Consider the following 18,905-nt stretch of genomic DNA (forward strand, 5'->3'; position numbering starts at 1 on the left):
AATGTAAATGTATTTGGTAAATAATTTTCACACCGGACACAGCTGCTGGGGACATGTCCTACCCACTTTTTGAAATTAAAATTATATTTAACGGCCGCATGATCCAAAAAAGCTGCCCCACCCACATTTGAAAACAAACCTACGCCCCTGCCAGGCTGCCAGGAATCTCATCTGGATTGATTTTCGCGAATCGGGCCAAACATTTTCGTGAATCTTAGCTTTCTTGAAGGCGACTTGCAGGACTTGCAACTTCCAGCAGCTGTCGCTGTTGGATCTTGCTGGTCTGTAGACCCATGGACTTCTTGGTGACAGCCTTAGCTGGATCCAATAGTCTACGACACAAGGTCTGTGCGGTAGGTTGGAAGAACAACTTGTAATGAAAAGACAGTTAATTCCACGTATCCATTTATTGTCATAACAGTGATAACTACGAACTACAGCTTCTATATAAGGAGCAATTCCAAGAGTCCAAGGTCCAATTAAAGTCTAGTTATAAGCCTAACCCTTTGAGTAACCATTGTGGACCTGGGTCTGTCAGTGTGCTAACAAAATCAAGTTTCCCGCTAAAGCTCTAAACCAGGTCACAGAGGTTCAAATAATTTAATTCGGTTAATAGGATTAAGGCAAACCAGGAAAGCCAGATAGCAAACTCAGTGTTGCCGCGCTGGTCGATGTCCACGATTTCTACAGGTTTAAATTCGAGGATATGCTTCGAACTTTTTTCGACGATATGTAATCGGACATTGTGTTAGTATCTGATGCGTTAACAGACCAAAATGGGTCTGTTGGATAAATTGTCAGGGTGGCTGGGCTTGAGGAAGAAAGAAGTCAACGTGTTGTGCTTGGGCCTTGACAACAGCGGCAAAACAACCATTATCAACCACCTTAAACCGACAAATGTAAGTCATTTCCCTACTAGTTTTCTAATATAATCATTTAAGTAGCTTCATGAATGGCTCACCATTTGTGTGGTAGTACACCGTGTAGGCTACGGGTCAAGTTTACAGTGTGTATATAAGAGGCGCGGTAGCCTACCCAATTTCTAAGGCCTACCCAAAAACGAAAATACCTCCGAGAAATTATTCACCGGGTGCACATCGCAAAGTACTAAATAAGTAAAAAAAAAAAATGAAAACATGCCGATCCATATTTTTCTAGGCATACCCAAAAATATTATTCAGGCTACGCCCCTGGTGTTTAAAAAAATTGTGAGATACTAGGCCTACAATATGTAGCTAAAAAGTAGTCTACATTGCGCTGAAATTACTATTCACTGCACTGCAATCATTCACTGATTGCTTGTTTTCAGCCAACGGGCCCTTTTGGCCCATTGTCAGAAGACTGGAAACATGTTAGTCAGGTAAACTACTACACAGACTTAACATTTTATGTTCAATAATGTTGACATACTTTTGCCATTACTTGTTTGTCTGTCATTTGTTTGTGCCTGTGTGTGTGGACGCGTGCATGTGTGTGTGTCACAGACCCAAACACAAGACATAGTCCCGACAATTGGCTTCAACATTGAAAAGTTCAAGAGTTCAAGGTATTAACAATTCTTGACAATTATGTAGGCCAAGTCCCAAAGCTGTTTTATGACTACAACAAATGTAAACCTCAGAATGCTGACTTTAAAACATATCTATCTCCACATAGCCTTTCCTTCACAGTCTTTGACATGTCTGGTCAGAGCAGATACAGGAACCTATGGGAGCATTACTACAAGTAAGGCTTTCTCAGAGAAAACAAACCGTGTGTGATGAATGTAGCTTAGCATATATTCCAGTTCATAGGCTACTGTCTTTTGTTTGCAGGGAAAGTCATGCCATCATATTTGTCATCGATAGTGGAGATAAGCTGAGAATGGTTGTTGCCAAAGAGGAACTAGACAATCTTCTAAGTCACCAAGGTAAGTACCCAAGGAGTCTAAATAAATTGCTGATGGGCTTAGCAAAAAGTCTAGCATTCAAAGCAGAAGAAACAAGTTGAGCGCGCACACAGTATTTTTTTAGTTCTTGAACTTGTATTTTATACGAAATGAGTGGACTTTACTGGATGTGGCATTGTTGGTTATCCTGTGTCTTACCCTGTCCAGATATCCGCAGTCGAAGGATGCCCGTGTTGTTCTTCGCTAACAAAATGGACCTGAGAGACGCTCTCTCCTCCGTCAAGGTCTCCCAGCAGCTATGTTTGGAGAACATCAAAGACAAGCCCTGGCACATCTGGTAGGTGCATACACATATACAGTACACACACACACACACACTTGTCTAAACCATGACTTGGTTTGTAACTTTTAGTCAATGTATCTGTCCTCAGTGCAAGCGATGCTGTTAAAGGAGAGGGTATTCAGGAGGGAGTGGATTGGCTTCAAGGTATGTGTCCGCTCATACGTGTGGTGTATATGTGTGCGTGTGGCATGTTTCTTTTTGGGGGGGGGGGTTTTGCTTGGCGTATGTGTGTGTCTGTGTGAGAAAGCATTTTGGCGCCATTTCCACTTACGATGAATTGTATTTTCTTTCACCATACCCATAGAACAAATTGCACAGTAAGTATGTGGACACACAGTGAAAGTGAACGTGTTGAAATGTCTTGGTGTGTTGTGTTCTAGACCCACAGGGGCGTGTTGTGTATTGGATGAGAACAAAGGTTTCTTAGAGAGACTCAGAGACTGTTGTAAGGTTCTGAACCAGGTTCTAAGTACCTATTAATTTAGTTAGTGTTTACCCTCATCCTTTCAGATCATATCAAAACAATGAAGATATGAGGTCGTAGAGGGGCCGACGTTTGCTGCCATGGATACAGGAAGCAGGGTAAAACTACCAAACAGTCTTGACTGGGACTAAATGACCCAAATGGAATTCAATGGTGCTGTCTGAGAGGGCTAGCCTGTGTGGTATTAACTGTGTTGTATTGAGCAGTTCTACTTATTTTTACCTTCTGTTATTTGATGCTGCTTGTTTTTGTATGCCATGAAACATGCTGATCTTCTCACACATTAGATCAGCCACTGCTGTGTTGTATTTCAATTTGTCTTACTTAATAAAAGCTTGGTATTTGCTCAGTTCCCTTGCTTTGCAGGCTCTTAATAAACCCTGATTGCTCAGGTTTACCTATAAGGAAATTGTATATTGACTTGTATACACTGCCAAAATAATTTGGATGATTTGTAAGTTTAGTCAGTGCTGCAAATGGCACTTTGTTTGATACTTAAGTGTCAATGAATCTGTTTAATAAGCATAATACAAGTTGAACACCGCTGTGCAACAACATTCAGCAATAAATACAGTACACTTTTATAAATATATAAATAGAATGCAATACATATATAAATAAATAGTAAGGTTTTTAAGACATTTTGAATTAAGGTAAATGTTATAAATATACTGACAACGCTGACAAATACGCTGTTGATAACAAAATACATTTTGTTGCCCGCAAGAAACGTTATGATTCTGCAAAAAATGCGCTGATCCTATAAAACCTTGTTTCACCATGGGAGAAAGGAGACGTTGCTTTGTTCCTCAAGGTTAAGTAGTGTCCGTCTTCCTCCCTCTCGTTCATCTCCACTTCCTCTCTTGTCGTGTCCCGTCTCGCTCCTGGCCTGGCCTCTTCATTCCTTTCTGAGGAACATGTGGAGGATCTCAGTGTGGAAGTGGGCACTGGCATTGAGGAGGCTGCAGAGGGTCTGGAACGTGTCAATGTCCTCAAGACGGTTACCTGGCCAATTCCAGAATTGTTATTTCATATATTATAGACGTAACAAGTACCAAATTATCACACACATACATTATCCAATAGTTTGGTTGTCCTTGCAAAAAAAGCCCTTTTCTGTATTCATAAACAATATCAAACTTTCAAATCGGAGCATCGGCATAAATGCAAAGCTAACCTGCCAGGACCACCTCGTACAGCTCCATGGTGACCTCGGAGAACATGTTCTCCAGGCTCTGGATGAAGGACCACTTCTCTGCCGAGGTGGGGAACACGTGGCACAGCTGCTGAACCATCTTCACTGACCAGTTCATGCAGAAGCCATCCTTCTCACACACCTGCAGACCGGAGCACATTTCATGACACTTTGAAAGACCCCTGAAGCTCAACACCATCAAACAGTGCAGTACAGTTACTATATTAAAAACGGCATTGCCATCCAAGTGATCAGCAAGCCTGTGACAAGATCGACGGCTACCAATTTAATATTTGAATTTATATTTGAATTTATCATTACATTTAATGTAATAATACAGTATAAATCCAACTTCCAAGGTTATGTTGGTAATAAAGGCTTCTGTTGGGTTCAATTGTTTTCCTAGCGTTCGTCACGAACCAGTGTGACGTAAACGATGAGTCGTGAGATCTCAAAGAGTCGCCCGTTGAGGGCCTTGCTGGCCAACACGCTGTAGCACAGGCTGTTTCCACACAGGACCAACAGGCGGGATACACTCTCTGCATGCCAGGCCTGGGGGAGGACTGGGGGGGTGGGAGGGTGGTCAGGGGGACAGACACAACAAGCGCAGTGTCACGAGGGGGAAGACGAGTCCTTTTGGATCTCCTGCTGCATTAGGTACAGGTGGGCCAAGAGCTGAAGGTACCTATATACTAGAATGAACTGCAGGAGTGGCCTATATCTGACCTATTCAAAAAAAACTAGGGTTACCAACTGTCCAGCATATCTGAGACCTATACTGAAAAACATGTGATCAGTTTATTAGATATTGTGCTGATGAAGCCACGTTGTTTATCATATTGTGTGTTCAAAAAGAAAATACAAATCATCTACCTGTGAGTTCCTCCAGGACAGCCAGTATCGTGTCAGTGGTCCAGTCTTTGGCCTCTCGGTCACTGTGAAGCAGGACGACAGCCTTAGCAAGGTCCCAGAGAGCACAATGGGCCACATCAGGCCTTCGCATCTCCTGCCAGCCCAGTGAGCCTGTGGGCAGAGAGGGGGCAGCAGAATCAGGAGAGAGCCAACCAGAGGGAAGCTCTGTAGAGGGTGTCACTTACTGTCTGATAGCAGGGGTCCATAGAGGATGAAGAGCAGTCTGGCCTGGCTAACCATGGGCCAGGGTTTGAGGATGCGGGTCAGCCAGAACAGGGTGTCTCGGCGGTGCTGCCACGGGTCCAACAGAACCTGACGACAGAACAGGCGGATCTGCAGCTCCAGGAACTGGCACGCACCTGAGGAAGAGGGGGAGCGATGCTCTCTTGGTTTGGCTTCTTTCTTTGATCTCTCTACGCGTCTTCATCCGTTGCTCGGGATCTCTCCTCTTCTGACATTCTCACCAGGTCTTAAACCGCTTTTTCATTCTCTCTCTTTCTCACACACACACAAACCAAATGTACCTGGCTTCCCTGTCACCACTGACTGGATCTTCCTTTGGAGGTTTGTGAAGTCACACAGGAAGTTGAAAACTCGATGGCACTCCAGCTCGTCCCAGCCCGCTATCAGTGTCTGCCAACAAGATCACTTTTTACCAAATGCACTAGGAAAAAAAAGGTCATGCCTCTGTTTAGAAGAAAAACAGGCTGTAATTCTGACCTGCAGAAACACTCCATAGCTGGAGAAGCCCAGGCAGTGAGCAGAGGTGGTGCACTGCTCCATCATGAAGCAGGGGACCTCAAAGGAAAACACAGACATTAGGAGAAGGATGGCAAGTGTGCATGTTCAATGTGAACTGAATCGGCTTATATATCGTTATATTCCCTTTTGTTCCTTAAATCTCATCGATGTAGGAAATGTTGACTTTGGAATGTGTTCAGTGTGTGCCTTGCCTTGTCCTCCCTCACACCTCCCTGTCTTACCTGGGAGAACTTGCTATATATAAACTTTAACCTGTCCTTTGTTGGTAGCAACAGAGTACATCTCTTGAACAACAAGCCTGAGACAATGAATAATAAAAACAAACATAATGTAAATCACAATGACTGATGGTGAGTGAGTGTGAGTGGTTCAATAAAAAGTAATTGAGTGAACAGTCTCTTACCCAAAGCTTTATAGTGGCTGACTCGATTTTGTTCCGTGGAGTTGCAGTGGTGGAAGCTCTGGTTGATCATCCTGTTTATCCAGGAGATAGTGGAGATGTGGTCCGCAATGTCGCTGCTGATGGTTTTGGACACCATGCTGAAAACACTGATCTCCAACACTGGTTCAGGATCACATGCAAGTTAGTTTTAGGCTTAGATGGCCAACAAAGCTATTGCACAAGACTAATGTGATCAATCTGCAATAAATATAAATCTGCAATGGTGTGATAAGTCAACACTATCATACTGTGTGTTCGCAATTATTACAGTGGAAGTCTGATTCCATTTAGCAGCAATATTTTGTCATTTTTATGAACCCACCAGAAAGTCTGTCTAGGATCATGTCAAACACTTCACCGGGCAGGCTTTCGAAGAAGCTGCCGCTGGTCTTGCACTGGCTCCGGGTGGTGATGCTTCTGACAGGGTAGGGCTGTCGCCTCCGTCTGCGTTGGTATTTGTGGGTTACCGTAAATTTCCTGGGCACTGTCGACATCATAGACTTTGAAGGCCTGTGTACACTGAATGCTGGCCACAAGAAAACGTCAGGGGTTAGCAATTTGGCTACAGTAGTCCACAATCTTAAACATGTTTAGAGCATTACCAAGAACTATGTAAACCAAGAAGATAATATCTAATTGATGATTTGGCTAGCTGGCCCAGCACATGTGCTTGTTTAAGAGGATAGACAATTAATAGCTGGTTTGCTAAGCTAACTTAAATTTAGTCAGCTAGCTACTACAATACTGTAGATATAGTTACAGTAGAAAGCTAACTATCAAGCATACATTAGCCTACCTACACTAGATTATTATTAAAGGAACAAACTGTTCCGTTATTAAAGTCTTACTTACTGGTGGCAATAGACTTCCTAAACCTACAAGCTACATACAAATGTGATAACTGCATAAACTTGTGGAGAAAAAGGCTGACAGTGACAGTGTGTCGTACCACCTCGTGAGATAGCTGAGGATGGAATTGAACGCTGCCTGCCGCGAAAGATCTCGCGCCCCACTTTCAGTTACCGAAGTCGCTATTGGCTCTCTGAAAAGTCGCTATATTACGTAATGATGACGTAGCCTAAATCTAAATCAGAAACTTTTTCACATAACAGCACGAAAGTGAAATGACAGTAGTCTACCGTTAACAGTGAAAACGGAGATTTCCAAAGTAGCAGGAAGTCGCCAGATTTGTCGCTAGTCACTAGATGAGAGTTTACGGAAGGTGAAAAGTCGCTAAATCTAGTGTTGCGTGAATTTCTCTACCCTAACCCTATTTCTCACGATGAGAAATAACTTCTCCCGCTATTACTACTATATACAAGCATCCAGAGCATTGTTGTTTTTCATGATTCATTTTGTCAGAAAGTAGTAGTCTGTTGAACAATCCTATTTCACGAATATTTTGAAGAGAGCCAAACCCCCCCAAAAAAATTCAACCAGGTAAAGTCCACAAATGTGGAGATGGAGCTGCATCAGCAACAAATGAGAACAGGAATCATTTTGTTTGACTCCCAAACAAAACCTACTTTATGGTTCATCAAAACACTTGTTACACAACGTGTTTAACAGATAAACATTGATCATTTTTAGCCTGTCCAATTATGGGCCCTGGAAACACAGGACTACCCAGGTCTACTAATCGTGGGATTAAATGCTTTGCCCTAAAGCTATTAACTCTTCAGTACTAAAATGGCGGCTCTCATAGGCCTTCCACGGGGTAATCCTATCAGTCATTTACCCAAGGCATGGAGCTGCAGACTATCCTGGAGACTTCACTGCAAATAGAGAAAGTATTTGAGACATTGGGACAGTGGTTTCTGTACGTAGGCTTGCCTGAGACATCACAGATCCTTGGTGGCAAAGATTAGAATTACACAGTCCTGCACTTCTTGCCAGACTACATTGGATTACTTCAACTCTCACATGGGTTCTCTTGTTTCTGCTACAGGACTGGAGGTATGGTCTACAAAATGGCACCCCTTTTTCACTTGTTGTTGTATATTATTTACCACGTGCTTGTTTGTTTACAGATTCCTGTGGAGAGTGTTAAAAAGAGGCACCAGCAGTGAGGCAGCCTGTCTCTCCCCAGTCAGAGCCCCCTGCCCCTGGGCAGGATCTATCTTTACATCAGCCCTGCTGGAGCTTGGCTACCTCCACAGCAACCCACATCTCATTAGACTGGCAGTCAAAGAAGAGGCCAGACAGATACGCGTGCTGTTAATAAAGAGGACCATGGCTGGGCCGTCTCTTCCCTGACAGGACAGACACACACACGCACACACACAGTCACATCCGTCACTCGGACAATGGGACAGGAGTAAAAAAAAGAGATGGAGCTGCTCTCTGTGAAAGCAGCTGATGCTGTCTGTTTTTCTGAAGAGTATAAGAAGTGTAGAGATATTTTTGGTGGTCCCAGACTTGGGGAGAGGCTGTGTAGAAGACAGAGAACAGGTCAGCACTCAGCTTGTTGCTACGTCCTTCAAGGGGACAGCTCCAGGAACAGCAGGTACGTTGGGTGTAGTATTAGGGTCTGACTGGGTCTGTTTCATTCAAGAGGTAGCTTTTGTTGTTGTTGTTGTTGTTGTTTTACTGTTCGTTGTTGGTCATTTCAAAACCGAGTGCTAATGGTTCATACCAGAACCATGCACGACTACTGCATCTATTCTTGTGGGGAAATGTTGATGATTTGTGGTATCATTGTTTCTTGTATGCAGTACAAGATTATTTCTCAACCTCAAAAAGGAGCCATTTCTCTGTTGTTTGGCTGGTGATCAATCAAATGACACAACAGGGCTTCTGTTCTCGGGGTTGGACAGTCAGGCCCCAGTGCCACCAGATCCCTCTGTATATCCGGATGGTCTCTGTTCTCACCAGACAAACACGGCGAAACACATCCTCTGTGCCTTCGCATTGTGTAACAACTGTCACAATTGCCTCCTCTGTTGTTAGGGAAAGTCGTGTCATGCGGCTGTCATGCAGGGGAGGGAAACAGCTGTTGTGGCTATGACATTACATTAGTCAGTGTTGCATTCATGTTAACGATTTACAGAATCATATAAATGCAAGTCATAGTGGTGGTTGTCCAAGACAAAGTATTTTAAGTGAGGGCTTCTATTTTAATCAGTGTGCCTGGAGCCTGCAGGCCTTCTGTCTGTCACTGTTCTGTCTGTGTGTGTGTGTGCGTGTGCGTGTGTGTCTGTGCGTGTGTTTCTGTGCGTGTGTGTGTATGTCTGTGCGTGTGCGTGTGGTGTGGTGACACAAATTAACTGATGTGGTCCCCATTGAAAATGAAGAAACGAGGAGAATGAAAGTCAATGCTCAACTACCCTTGCCTTTCAAACACAAGGAGGGGTAAACCTACCACTTGCCACAGCCAACCAGGAAACATCAAGCACACGCCAGGGGCACCTATTACAATACACATCCACTATATCAAAGATACAGTGCAGTGATCCTGTACCAAAATCATAGAGATATGTTATCTCATGATCCATTAGGAGTCATGGATGCTTTAGGGCTTGATGTAGATGTCTACCAGGTATACTGGAACACTAATAAAGTGTAAAACAGACAGACGTTCTATAGGAAACTTGTACCACTTTGAGATTGGTAGGGTCAACAAGATATTAACAAAAAGGTACAATAAGACACCACTAAGTATCAAAGTGTCTATTAATACTTTTTACACTAAAATGGGCCACCTGGCTGTTTTTTTTCACATTTCCATTTTATGTGACAAAACAAGCCTCAGGGGTTGTGGAAAAAAAAACAGAATGAAGTTAGTGGTTTGTAACGGTAAACTCAAGCTGGGTGTTTCTGTGAATGTTTCATTTCCTCTCCTCACCAGGAACGGCGGGCCAGACTAACTGAGAGCGTGCTTACCCCAGAGGAGAACGTTTACTAGGTGAAGCTGAACGGAGCTCCTATTAGTCACACATTCAGTCAGCCATTGTCGAGGCCCCCTCCAGAGACAACAGACTGCAGCCAGAGCACACTGCCACGCGGCCCACGAGACAGCGACTGAAGAATGCCTTCAACACCGTGACTGGCTCGGAAATCAGTGGAGTTTACACTTTGCAGCTGGGATTTGGACGTTAAAGACTCCACAGTGTCTGGGGTTGAACAGTGAATTGACTGTTGAGTTGTGAGTGAGTTTGTGTGTGTTCCCTTTGTAGTGCAGCATGTGTGTGTCAGCCTGTGTGCTGGTTGTGTGCACATAGTAACTGTATGCACACTTGGACTGCATACGCGTGCTTGACTGTGTTACAAAGTGAGTGACTGCCCCGCCAAATGTGCCAGAGATGGCTAGTATGGCTGTTCAGCTCCTGGGCTTTTTTCTGGGTCTGCTGGGGTTTGTGGGTACTGTAGTTGCCACCGTGCTGCCACACTGGCGGCGAACGGCCTATGTGGGCTCCAACATCATCACTGCCACCTTCTACATGAAGGGCCTGTGGATGGAGTGCATGTGGCACAGCACGGGCCTCTACCAATGTGAGGTCCACCGATCACTGCTGGCGCTGCCACCTGACCTGCAGGTAGGACTGGATGGGAGGAGGGGCAGAGGGAACGGGAAGTAGAGTACATTGCTGAAGATAAGAAACATCGGGTTGATTCGTAAAATGGTTGGTCTAAGTAGTACACTGCATGTTTTTTTATTTCTCCTAAAACGCCACTGTGTGACTCAGCCTTCTAACTCAGCGCTAGCTGTGGTGATCTACTGGTTTGCTCCGACACTCCCTTTAGCTCCATCGCGACCGTGATGCTCCAATCCTGTTTCCCCAGGCGGCGCGGGCACTGATGGTCCTGTCCTGCTTCACCTCCGCCCTGGCAGCCGTGGTGGCCTCCGTGGGCATGAAGTGTACTCGCTGTGCCCGGGGTTCGCCCACCAAGCACGTCCTCGCACTCTCCGGAGGGGTCTGCTTCCTGTGCGCCGGCCTGCTCAGCCTCGTCACCGTCTCCTGGACGACCAACGACGTGATCGTGGAGTTCTACAACCCCACGGTGCCCAGCGGGATGAAGTATGAGATCGGCCTGGCCGTGTACCTGGGTTACGCCTCCTCCTGTATGAGTCTGACGGGGGGGTCGGTGCTGTGCTGGAACTCGGGGGGCGGCAGACCGAGGAACCCCCTCCCTCGGCGACGCCATCGCCATCGCCGCCCCCCGCCCCCCCCCGCACTGAGTAACATAAACCCCCCCGCACCCCCTTACAAGCCCCCCGCTGCGCTAAAAGGCAACCACACACCCTGTCCCACCTCCGCCTCCAGCAGTGGCTATAGACTCAGTGACTATGTCTGATGACCAAGTGTGTAGACCTTCATAAGGACCTTGTCTGAGGGGGAAGGTCTGAGGACTTAAGTTACTTCAGACTGCCATGACTCCAGCTTCATTGCTTCTTTTTTATGTAAATAGAATAGTACACACTGTTGGAATTTCCTGACTTACCAAACAGTGAAGTGTTGTCACGGTGGAAATAAGTGTGGGTGTCATTGGCTATCAAGACTATATGTTCTCAAATTGACTCTGCTAATTAATTTAAAGTCAAATGTTATTGAGGTGTGTGTTAACTCTAAATGTACAGAATATTCTGTTTACTAAAGTACCCCTTGTTAACAAATTCATCTGTTGGTTCATGTGTTTCAGTAAGGTTCAGCATGACCCAACAACAATCAATGCATAATCATAAAATGCCAGATTGGAATGGATAAACCTACATGCTATACTGTCGCTTGTGGCCAGTGTTCTTGAAAACTAGTCCTTGTCACCTGAAGACTATTGAGTCTCATCTCAACCTCCTGAACAATCTTACAAGTGAATCGACAGTCATTTACAAGAAGACCCAGTCTTGTGTTTCCTCATTTCATTAATTCAGTCTCATTTCACAGTTTTTTTTAAGTATCAATCAGTAACTGATTGATTTACTTGGAATGTCACAAACTGTACTGCACATGTTGATTAGTAGCTCTGGTTTGGGTTTACAATAGACAATATCTAAATTGACCACATGGTGGTGACAGCTACACATGAAGTTCTGGAGTCACTGTGATCCTGAACCAAGCATGCAAACGGTGCCTCCATAGTAAGTTATCTACTCTAGACTTACTTGTTTTTTGGGGGGTATATTTTATTACTATTTGGCAGCACTTTGTGCTGCTGTCCAAATGAGCATATTGTTCCACATTCCTTTCTATTTTCCAATTATTTTCTAGCTCTTTTTTTCCTTTCTCATATTCTGTTGTGTAGGCCTACCTGCGAATGGCTAATAGCGGCACCAGGCGAGTGGACATGTTTATGTATTATTTAGCCTGAAGCCATCCAATTAGTCCGATCCTTTCTCTGACAGCCTGTCACCAATGTAAGTACTACATTAGAGACACTGGTAGCTTGTATTGGTTGTCGTCGCCAAGTCGGCCGTCTGAATTAAATTGGTAAATAACACTTCAGCCTGAATAGTCCTATGGAAAACGGAAGAAATCTAATGAGAAAACGAATAAAGAAAAATCCAGAAAAACTCGATGGCCTGAAAATCGATTTAACAAGTAGACAAAACGTCATCGCCACATGAACGTTGAGTTTTGTATGAGTTCCCCAGAATTCAGCACCATGGACAGAGACTGCACTGTGTTCATGCCAGCCCAGTGCATTCTCCAAGTTATACATCCCGGGTTCACCCGAACATTTTTCTAAGGGTACATCATTTAGGCCTAGTATTTTTATGTATTAAATAACCTAAGAAAACGAATACATTTGACTTCCCCACTTTTAAGTAGACACTGCGACAAGACACTGCGAGCGTAACCAAGTGATCCTGTTGGTCTTACTGGTGAAGTCTAGGACGCATCTCTACTTGTGGTAGTAATATTAAAAACCTTTGCGTTACACTCATGGCTGACTTTTCACTGGCGTTTGCAGAATAAATGTCCTGATTCCCACCAACAAGCTCTGTATGAGAATGAATCACCTTTATGTATCCTGGCAATTTAACTGTTCCCTTCATACCGGATGTTTTATTCCAGAGCTCTCCCAGGGGTGTGCGTCATGTCATTCTCAATTAAATGCTATTTCTGTCTTCTCCTGAAAGACCTTCACAGACAATCCTAACCTGCACAAACTGACACCCCCATTCATAAACCAAGCCCACCACTTAATTCATATCCTGTAAAGACCCCCTCCATCCCAGCCTTCTGACGCCAACCTCTCCGTTCGCAACCGTCTGACGAACACGGGCAGCAGAATTACGCATGGGTGGCGAGGATTACGTTGCGTTCCCAGCCTTTTTTTTATAGAAAGTGTCTGTTGCTCTGAGTTTTGGAATCTTCGCCAGACTGCCTGTTTTGACCCATCTCCAAAGGTAGGTGGACTTGACTGGTTATAGTTTACTGTAGTACACGATATTCCGTCCCTGCTGGTCTGCTTGTTCTGCAGTTGATTGAACTGATTTGTTATTTGTAACTGTGTGTGTTTCAACTGTTATTTAATAATGAACACGTGCAATACGTCTAAATAAATGTGGGTGTGAGTGGTGAAGGGAGTCTTGAAGGGAAGTCAATATAACTGCAGCTCAACCGATCCTAAAAACCCAATGTCAGCATGAATTAGAGCTGGTAAGTGCAGCTTTGATTTTGGTGACGCTGCACGAGAGACCCATCGGGTTTACATTTGGCTACGGGACCTCCATTTCCCTCCTACTGACTGTACGCACTCTCCGACGAATGTAAAGTGCATTTTACGCACAGCCATGAAGGTGGTAAAACACAAACAATAATAAGAATGTAAACGATTTCTCCCTTTCTAATGATTACTCAAGTGTTGTACGTACTTTTGTATGTCAATCTAGGATGTAAAAGTGCGTCAAATAAGAGTTACGCGCAAAATGGATCTAGGCTTTCACTTCAGACCCCTAAAATAAAAACAAGAATAAAATGTTCTCAGGGTTATTCCGAAGTGGAGAAAGAAAATTCTAGTTTACTTTGCTAATGACAATGTTTGAGGCATTTCATGTCTTCACTTCAGTCTGATAGCTGTGTTCTAACCTCTCCCTCGCGCAGCTCTCAATGAAATTCCTGTCCTCGCGCAGAACCTGATCTCGGCAGTGGAAGATGACCATCCACGCGGAGGGGCTAGTGGCGATTGTTATCTTCTACTTGTTAATTCTCGTCGTGGGAATATGGGCCGCGTGGAAAAACAAAAATTCCGGGGTCTCGGAAGGCACAGACCGGAGCGAGACCATCATGGTTGGAGGAAGGGACATCGGTTTATTTGTTGGCGGCTTCACAATGACCGGTAAGGTTTGTCCAGCGCCTGACTTGAGAGTCATTGTGGCACTTTCTAACTATTTTTTGTCCTACTTACCCTATCATTATTTCGCTGACTGACAAAAAAAACTCAAACATTCAATCGAACATCTGGAAAATGTTTATGCTTAATTGAGATTCACCCCTGACCGTTACGCACGGACCCTTGTAAATAAAAACCACATGGACATTCAAATATACATAACCAATGTTATTAGTAACATGTTACAGAAATGCAACATCAACGGTTAACTGTAGAATTAATTAAATACTCCAACCGCATTTCCGAACCAATACCTTTGATGTTATTTTAATTTAAGACCCCGAAGGTACAGTCTAAAGAAGGGGGGATAATCAATTATTTATTTCCTGCAACTAACAGAAATGCTCGTGACAATGAGAACAATTTCTTTTGAATATTTGTAATGATTCACTTTTATTAGAACACAATCTTGGGAAAAAAATAATATATAAAAAAAAGATATAGATAAAGTGATCTGCAATTAGGTGTATCGTAACAAATTGTTTGTCTGAAAGAGTAGGCTAGACTATTTTTGATATTTGCTAAATATTTCAGTCCCTATATTGTAATCTTTCCATCTTCCCTGTTCATCAGCCACTTGGGTCGGAGGGGGTTACATCAACGGGACGGCGGAGTATGTATACCTTCCTGATTTTGGATTGGCCTGGGCACAAGCACCCTTTGGATATGCCCTGAGTTTGGTTGTAGGTAAGACCATATCAACGCTCACGTTATTTATATTTTAATTAACATGATTTGTCATTCCGTGTTTTATTAATTAACCACAATCTACTCCGCGTTCCTTTGTTTGTTTTGTTCTTCTTAATTGATCAAGACGTGGGTCCACTGGACTGTAAAATTTTATTAGATAAAATGTCAAGAACAACCTTCATTTAGTGATTGATCGTGGATACTGCGATGTTTCAATGGTACTCAAATGGCCTTGATTTGGCTCAAAGAAAGGCACGATCAATCACGTTGTTACCAGGATTGCTGGTCATCTCTGTAATGCTTCTGTGTGCTGTTCTGTAGGTGGTCTGTTCTTCGCCAAACCTATGCGCTCCCGAGGATACGTCACCATGCTCGACCCGTTCCAGCAGATTTATGGAAAGCGCATGGGCGGCTTGCTCTTCATTCCCGCTCTAATGGGAGAGATCTTCTGGTCCGCTGCCATTTTATCCGCATTGGGTAAGCGATAGTTGTGTAGACTTTTATTGTACTGTATCTATCATTCTTAGCCTTGTAAGTCTATGTAGTACAGGCCCGAACACTTCAACCACTCTGAAACTTCCAATACTGGCTAAGAACCTGTTCGTGTCCTTTTGCCTGAATAGGGGCAACTCTAAGTGTGATCGTGGACATTGACATCAACATGTCAGTGGTGATCTCAGCTCTGATTGCCATCTTCTACACACTGGTCGGGGGGCTGTATTCTGTGGCTTACACTGACGTGGTGCAACTGTTCTGTATCTTCCTGGGTCTGGTGAGTAGCGAAGAAGGTTTCAGGCACTTGAGTCCAGCTCTCATACTACCCTTATTTTTTGTACACCTTTGCATTGCGTTGGAAAGTCTTTTTTTTGTGTTGCTTTTTTGAATGACCTGTTTAGTGTGGGTTCAGCACAATACCATAACACTGTGTCCTCCCCTCTTTTAGTGGATCAGTGTGCCTTTTGCCCTGTCCAACCCTGCCGTGGCGGACATAGGTGTCACAGCCAAAGAGATCATCTACCAGGCCCCCTGGCTGGGCAAGATAGAGCCAGCTGACACCTGGCTGTGGATCGACAACTTCTGTCTTCTGGTAAGTCTTCACAGCTGAAGCCTTCAACACCCATCCGTTATCGACACAGTATCACAAGACGACTGTTTAAAAACACGAAGGATGATTATTCTCAGGGGATGTCCTTTAATCATATATTCATTAACATTGATTGATGGAGATCCCGACTGCAGTTTGATTAGGCTAGCCAGTGTACTGAGGGTATAGATGCTAATTGTACTGTTCTGGTTATTGGTTTGGTGTCTGTATTTACTATGGTGTTTCTGTTCCTAGATGTTAGGGGGGATTCCCTGGCAGGTGTATTTTCAACGGGTTCTTTCTGCCTCTTCAGCTACTTATGCCCAGGTGCTCTCCTTTCTGGCTGCTTTCGGCTGCCTCGTCATGGCTGTGCCCTCTGTCCTCATAGGAGCTATAGGGGCTTCCACAGGTAAGAATGCATACACGCTCAAAACCTGCACGCACATGTACACAACTCACAGGAGTGGCAGAACAACACATAGACTAATAAAGGGAGAGGAACAGACACACACACACACACAAATTAATTCCAGTGTTGAAACATCAGAAGACATTCAGAATACATTTCCACAAATGTATTCCAAACAATTAGCAGTGGGGTGTTTTATCCAAAGATATGTCATTCGCCATTAGCTTATTTACATGTTTACCTCACTTCAGATGTTTAAAGCAGACAGGATTCTTGGGTGTAAACAACAAACGCACCATACGGCTCCTGTCAGGCTGAGTGGAGGAGTCTCGTCTGACGAGAGGAAGCCTCTGAATTCTACATCTGAGGAAAGATTAATTAATGTGCCTGATCTGAGGCTTTTTCATCAAAGTTACCGTTATTATTAATCAACATCTGCTTGCTAAGGTCCGCAAGAGGGAGATAGACAGACTGCTCACCTCTGGAGAACGACTGGAGAGAGAGAGAGAGAGAGAGAGAGAGAGAGAGAGACTGAGAGAGAGATGTTCAAGTGGGATGTGAAGATAGGAGGATGGGTAGGGATGGAGGAGAGTGGAATGATGGGATTCGTAGGATGATGTGGGACAGGAGGATCTGCTCCTCTGGTGAGGAACTGCTGATAGACATGTTGTATGCGATGCCATCTGCTGTCTTGGGGCAACAATAAAAGAAAATCTGGCTCAACTGCAGTTTATTCTTTGGAGATACTCAGTAGATGCATATTCTGTATATATCAAAACTTGAAATGGTTACTATCAGATATCTACTTAGACTCGCATTGCAAGTACAAGACACATGTAAAAGGCTCATTACCAGTTTTGTTTCAATTGCATGGGTAGTTTTATAAAATAAAAAAAAACGACTTATAAATACATCAAGTTTAGAGATTGTTTGCTTGAAAGTCTATTTGATAAACATCATCTGTCCCTCTGTTTCTCTATTCCAGACTGGAACCAGACAACGTATGGGGCCATTCCTCCTAAAGACAAGGACCAATCAGACATGATCCTTCCTATAGTGCTTCAACACCTGTGCCCATCCTACATCTCCTTTTTTGGTCTTGGTGCTGTTTCAGCTGCTGTGATGTCATCAGCTGACTCATCCATTCTCTCGGCCAGTTCCATGTTTGCACGCAACATCTATCAACTCGCCTTCAGACAGTCGGTCAGTCCGTATGCGCGCACACACAAAGACGTATACTGTACATCCATACACACACTCAAAACTATTAAATACGCACTTCAAATCTTTTCATAAATAACTACGAATAACTACGAACCCTAATCCTAAATACTTCAGAGCTCAATATTTAATCTGGCCCATGTCCCTCCCCTCACATCACCTCTCCCATGTCCCTCTCCCTATTACCCTCCCCTCATGTTTCCCCCCCATGTTCCATTCCCGTGTTCTCCCCCCCCGCCCCCCTCCCCCCCAGGCCACCGACCGTGAGATCGTGTGGGTGATGCGCATCACCATCTTTGTATTTGGTGCTCTGGCCACAGCCATGGCCCTGCTGACGGGGACGGTGTACGGCCTGTGGTACCTCAGCTCTGACCTGGTCTACGTCATCATCTTCCCCCAGCTGCTCAGCGTGCTCTTTGTCAAGGGCACCAACACCTACGGCTCGGTCGCGGCCTACGTGTTCGGCCTACTGCTCCGCATCGGAGGGGGAGAACCCTACCTGAAACTGCCCCCCTTCATCTACTACCCCGGCTGGGTGAGGCAATCGAAGATCCACCACACGACTGGGGAGGTGGAGCACTTCATCCAGCAGAGGTTCCCCTTCAAGACAATCTCCATGCTGGCTTCCTTCCTGGGGAACGTGGGCGTCTCCTACCTGGCCAAGTACCTGTTTGAGAGTGGGAGGCTGTCGCACAAGTATGACTTCCTGGACGCGGTGGTGTCTAAGCACAGCAAGGAGAACATGGACAAGACGACGCTGGTGGGCAACGACAACATCAACTTGTCAGAGATGGCGCCGGTCAAACCCCTTAGCACGGCACTGGCTGCGTCCTTCACCAACACCGAGGTGTTGAGTGACGACGGGTCCAGCCCAGAGTCCAGCAACGAGCACGAGTAGAACCGGACCCTGAACTTGACTTTAGGACCCAGACCCCAGAAGATTCATACCGGGTTTTATCCAGCGAATCATTCTCTGTACGTGTTGCTATCATGTCACAAACTCTCACTCTGTCTCTATTTGAAACCTAAAACGCCCACCGCCCTCCACATCTTAGTTTTCTTCCAGTGCTGCTACATAAAATAAAGATACGTACAGTAACAAGACAGAGATGTCCTCCCATCTGTCTTTCACCGTGGAGCG

General features: G+C 44.6%; 4 protein-coding genes across 6 annotated transcripts; 3 read left to right on the top strand and 1 right to left on the bottom strand.

The window, feature by feature from the left end:
• The first annotated feature begins 129 nt into the window (after positions 1-129).
• LOC146234158 (ADP-ribosylation factor-like protein 6) lies at positions 130-3,074 on the top strand. 3 transcript variants are annotated; one of them, XM_084688242.1, is made up of 8 exons: positions 360-899; positions 1,310-1,360; positions 1,485-1,546; positions 1,657-1,725; positions 1,815-1,909; positions 2,096-2,225; positions 2,320-2,375; positions 2,742-3,074. In XM_084688242.1, the coding sequence occupies exons 1-8, from the start codon at positions 777-779 to the stop codon at positions 2,765-2,767; spliced, it is 612 nt and encodes a 203-aa protein (XP_084544368.1). In that variant the 5' UTR covers positions 360-776; the 3' UTR covers positions 2,768-3,074. The 3 variants fall into 3 exon arrangements, with proteins under 3 accessions (XP_084544370.1, XP_084544368.1, XP_084544369.1); XM_084688244.1 differs by lacking the exons at positions 360-899; positions 1,310-1,360 and adding an exon at positions 130-353; XM_084688243.1 differs by lacking the exon at positions 1,310-1,360 and having other exon boundaries at positions 2,742-3,071.
• Positions 3,075-3,220: 146 nt separating this feature from the next.
• Positions 3,221-7,025, bottom strand: LOC146234159 (F-box only protein 47-like). The gene is made up of 11 exons (XM_084688241.1): positions 6,879-7,025; positions 6,349-6,552; positions 5,988-6,146; positions 5,806-5,882; positions 5,543-5,620; positions 5,347-5,455; positions 5,008-5,181; positions 4,784-4,933; positions 4,331-4,473; positions 3,893-4,052; positions 3,221-3,720 (listed from the first exon to the last, which is right to left on the bottom strand). The coding sequence occupies exons 1-11, from the start codon at positions 6,931-6,933 to the stop codon at positions 3,614-3,616; spliced, it is 1,416 nt and encodes a 471-aa protein (XP_084544367.1). The 5' UTR covers positions 6,934-7,025; the 3' UTR covers positions 3,221-3,613.
• A 1,299-nt stretch (positions 7,026-8,324) lies between these two features.
• On the top strand, positions 8,325-11,321 carry LOC146234160 (claudin-14-like). Its single transcript, XM_084689296.1, has 3 exons — positions 8,325-8,532; positions 9,874-10,561; positions 10,809-11,321. Exons 2-3 carry the CDS (start codon positions 10,328-10,330, stop codon positions 11,319-11,321), a joined length of 747 nt encoding a protein of 248 aa, XP_084545422.1. The 5' UTR covers positions 8,325-8,532; positions 9,874-10,327.
• A 2,801-nt stretch (positions 11,322-14,122) lies between these two features.
• Positions 14,123-18,662, top strand: LOC146234161 (high-affinity choline transporter 1-like). The gene is made up of 8 exons (XM_084689065.1): positions 14,123-14,306; positions 14,934-15,047; positions 15,372-15,527; positions 15,674-15,822; positions 15,994-16,137; positions 16,390-16,543; positions 17,529-17,746; positions 18,018-18,662. The coding sequence occupies exons 1-8, from the start codon at positions 14,123-14,125 to the stop codon at positions 18,660-18,662; spliced, it is 1,764 nt and encodes a 587-aa protein (XP_084545191.1).
• The last annotated feature ends 243 nt before the right edge of the window (positions 18,663-18,905 follow it).

The sequence above is a fragment of the Hypomesus nipponensis genome, chromosome 23 (assembly GCF_054491055.1).
Source record: "Hypomesus nipponensis isolate SF chromosome 23, ASM5449105v1, whole genome shotgun sequence".
NCBI lineage: Eukaryota > Metazoa > Chordata > Actinopteri > Osmeriformes > Osmeridae > Hypomesus > Hypomesus nipponensis.

What these genes read in the sequence shown, in the direction of transcription:
- LOC146234160 (XM_084689296.1), top strand. Translation starts at nt 10,328, where the DNA reads ATGGCTAGTATGGCTGTTCAGCTCCTGGGCTTTTTTCTGGGTCTGCTG. An exon ending in CGCTGCCACCTGACCTGCAG is followed by an intron (nt 10,562 to 10,808) that starts GTAGGACTGGAT and finishes CTGTTTCCCCAG; the next exon opens with GCGGCGCGGGCACTGATGGT.
- LOC146234159 (XM_084688241.1), bottom strand. Translation starts at nt 6,933, where the DNA reads ATGCAGTTATCACATTTGTATGTAGCTTGTAGGTTTAGGAAGTCTATT. An exon ending in GATCCTAGACAGACTTTCTG is followed by an intron (nt 6,147 to 6,348) that starts GTGGGTTCATAA and finishes ATCCTGAACCAG; the next exon opens with TGTTGGAGATCAGTGTTTTC. An exon ending in TGTCCTGGAGGAACTCACAG is followed by an intron (nt 4,474 to 4,783) that starts GTAGATGATTTG and finishes CCACCCCCCCAG; the next exon opens with TCCTCCCCCAGGCCTGGCAT.
- LOC146234161 (XM_084689065.1), top strand. Translation starts at nt 14,123, where the DNA reads ATGACCATCCACGCGGAGGGGCTAGTGGCGATTGTTATCTTCTACTTG. An exon ending in TGGCGGCTTCACAATGACCG is followed by an intron (nt 14,307 to 14,933) that starts GTAAGGTTTGTC and finishes CCTGTTCATCAG; the next exon opens with CCACTTGGGTCGGAGGGGGT. An exon ending in AACTCGCCTTCAGACAGTCG is followed by an intron (nt 17,747 to 18,017) that starts GTCAGTCCGTAT and finishes CCTCCCCCCCAG; the next exon opens with GCCACCGACCGTGAGATCGT.
- LOC146234158 (XM_084688242.1), top strand. Translation starts at nt 777, where the DNA reads ATGGGTCTGTTGGATAAATTGTCAGGGTGGCTGGGCTTGAGGAAGAAA. An exon ending in ACCACCTTAAACCGACAAAT is followed by an intron (nt 900 to 1,309) that starts GTAAGTCATTTC and finishes GCTTGTTTTCAG; the next exon opens with CCAACGGGCCCTTTTGGCCC. An exon ending in GGGAGTGGATTGGCTTCAAG is followed by an intron (nt 2,376 to 2,741) that starts GTATGTGTCCGC and finishes TCATCCTTTCAG; the next exon opens with ATCATATCAAAACAATGAAG.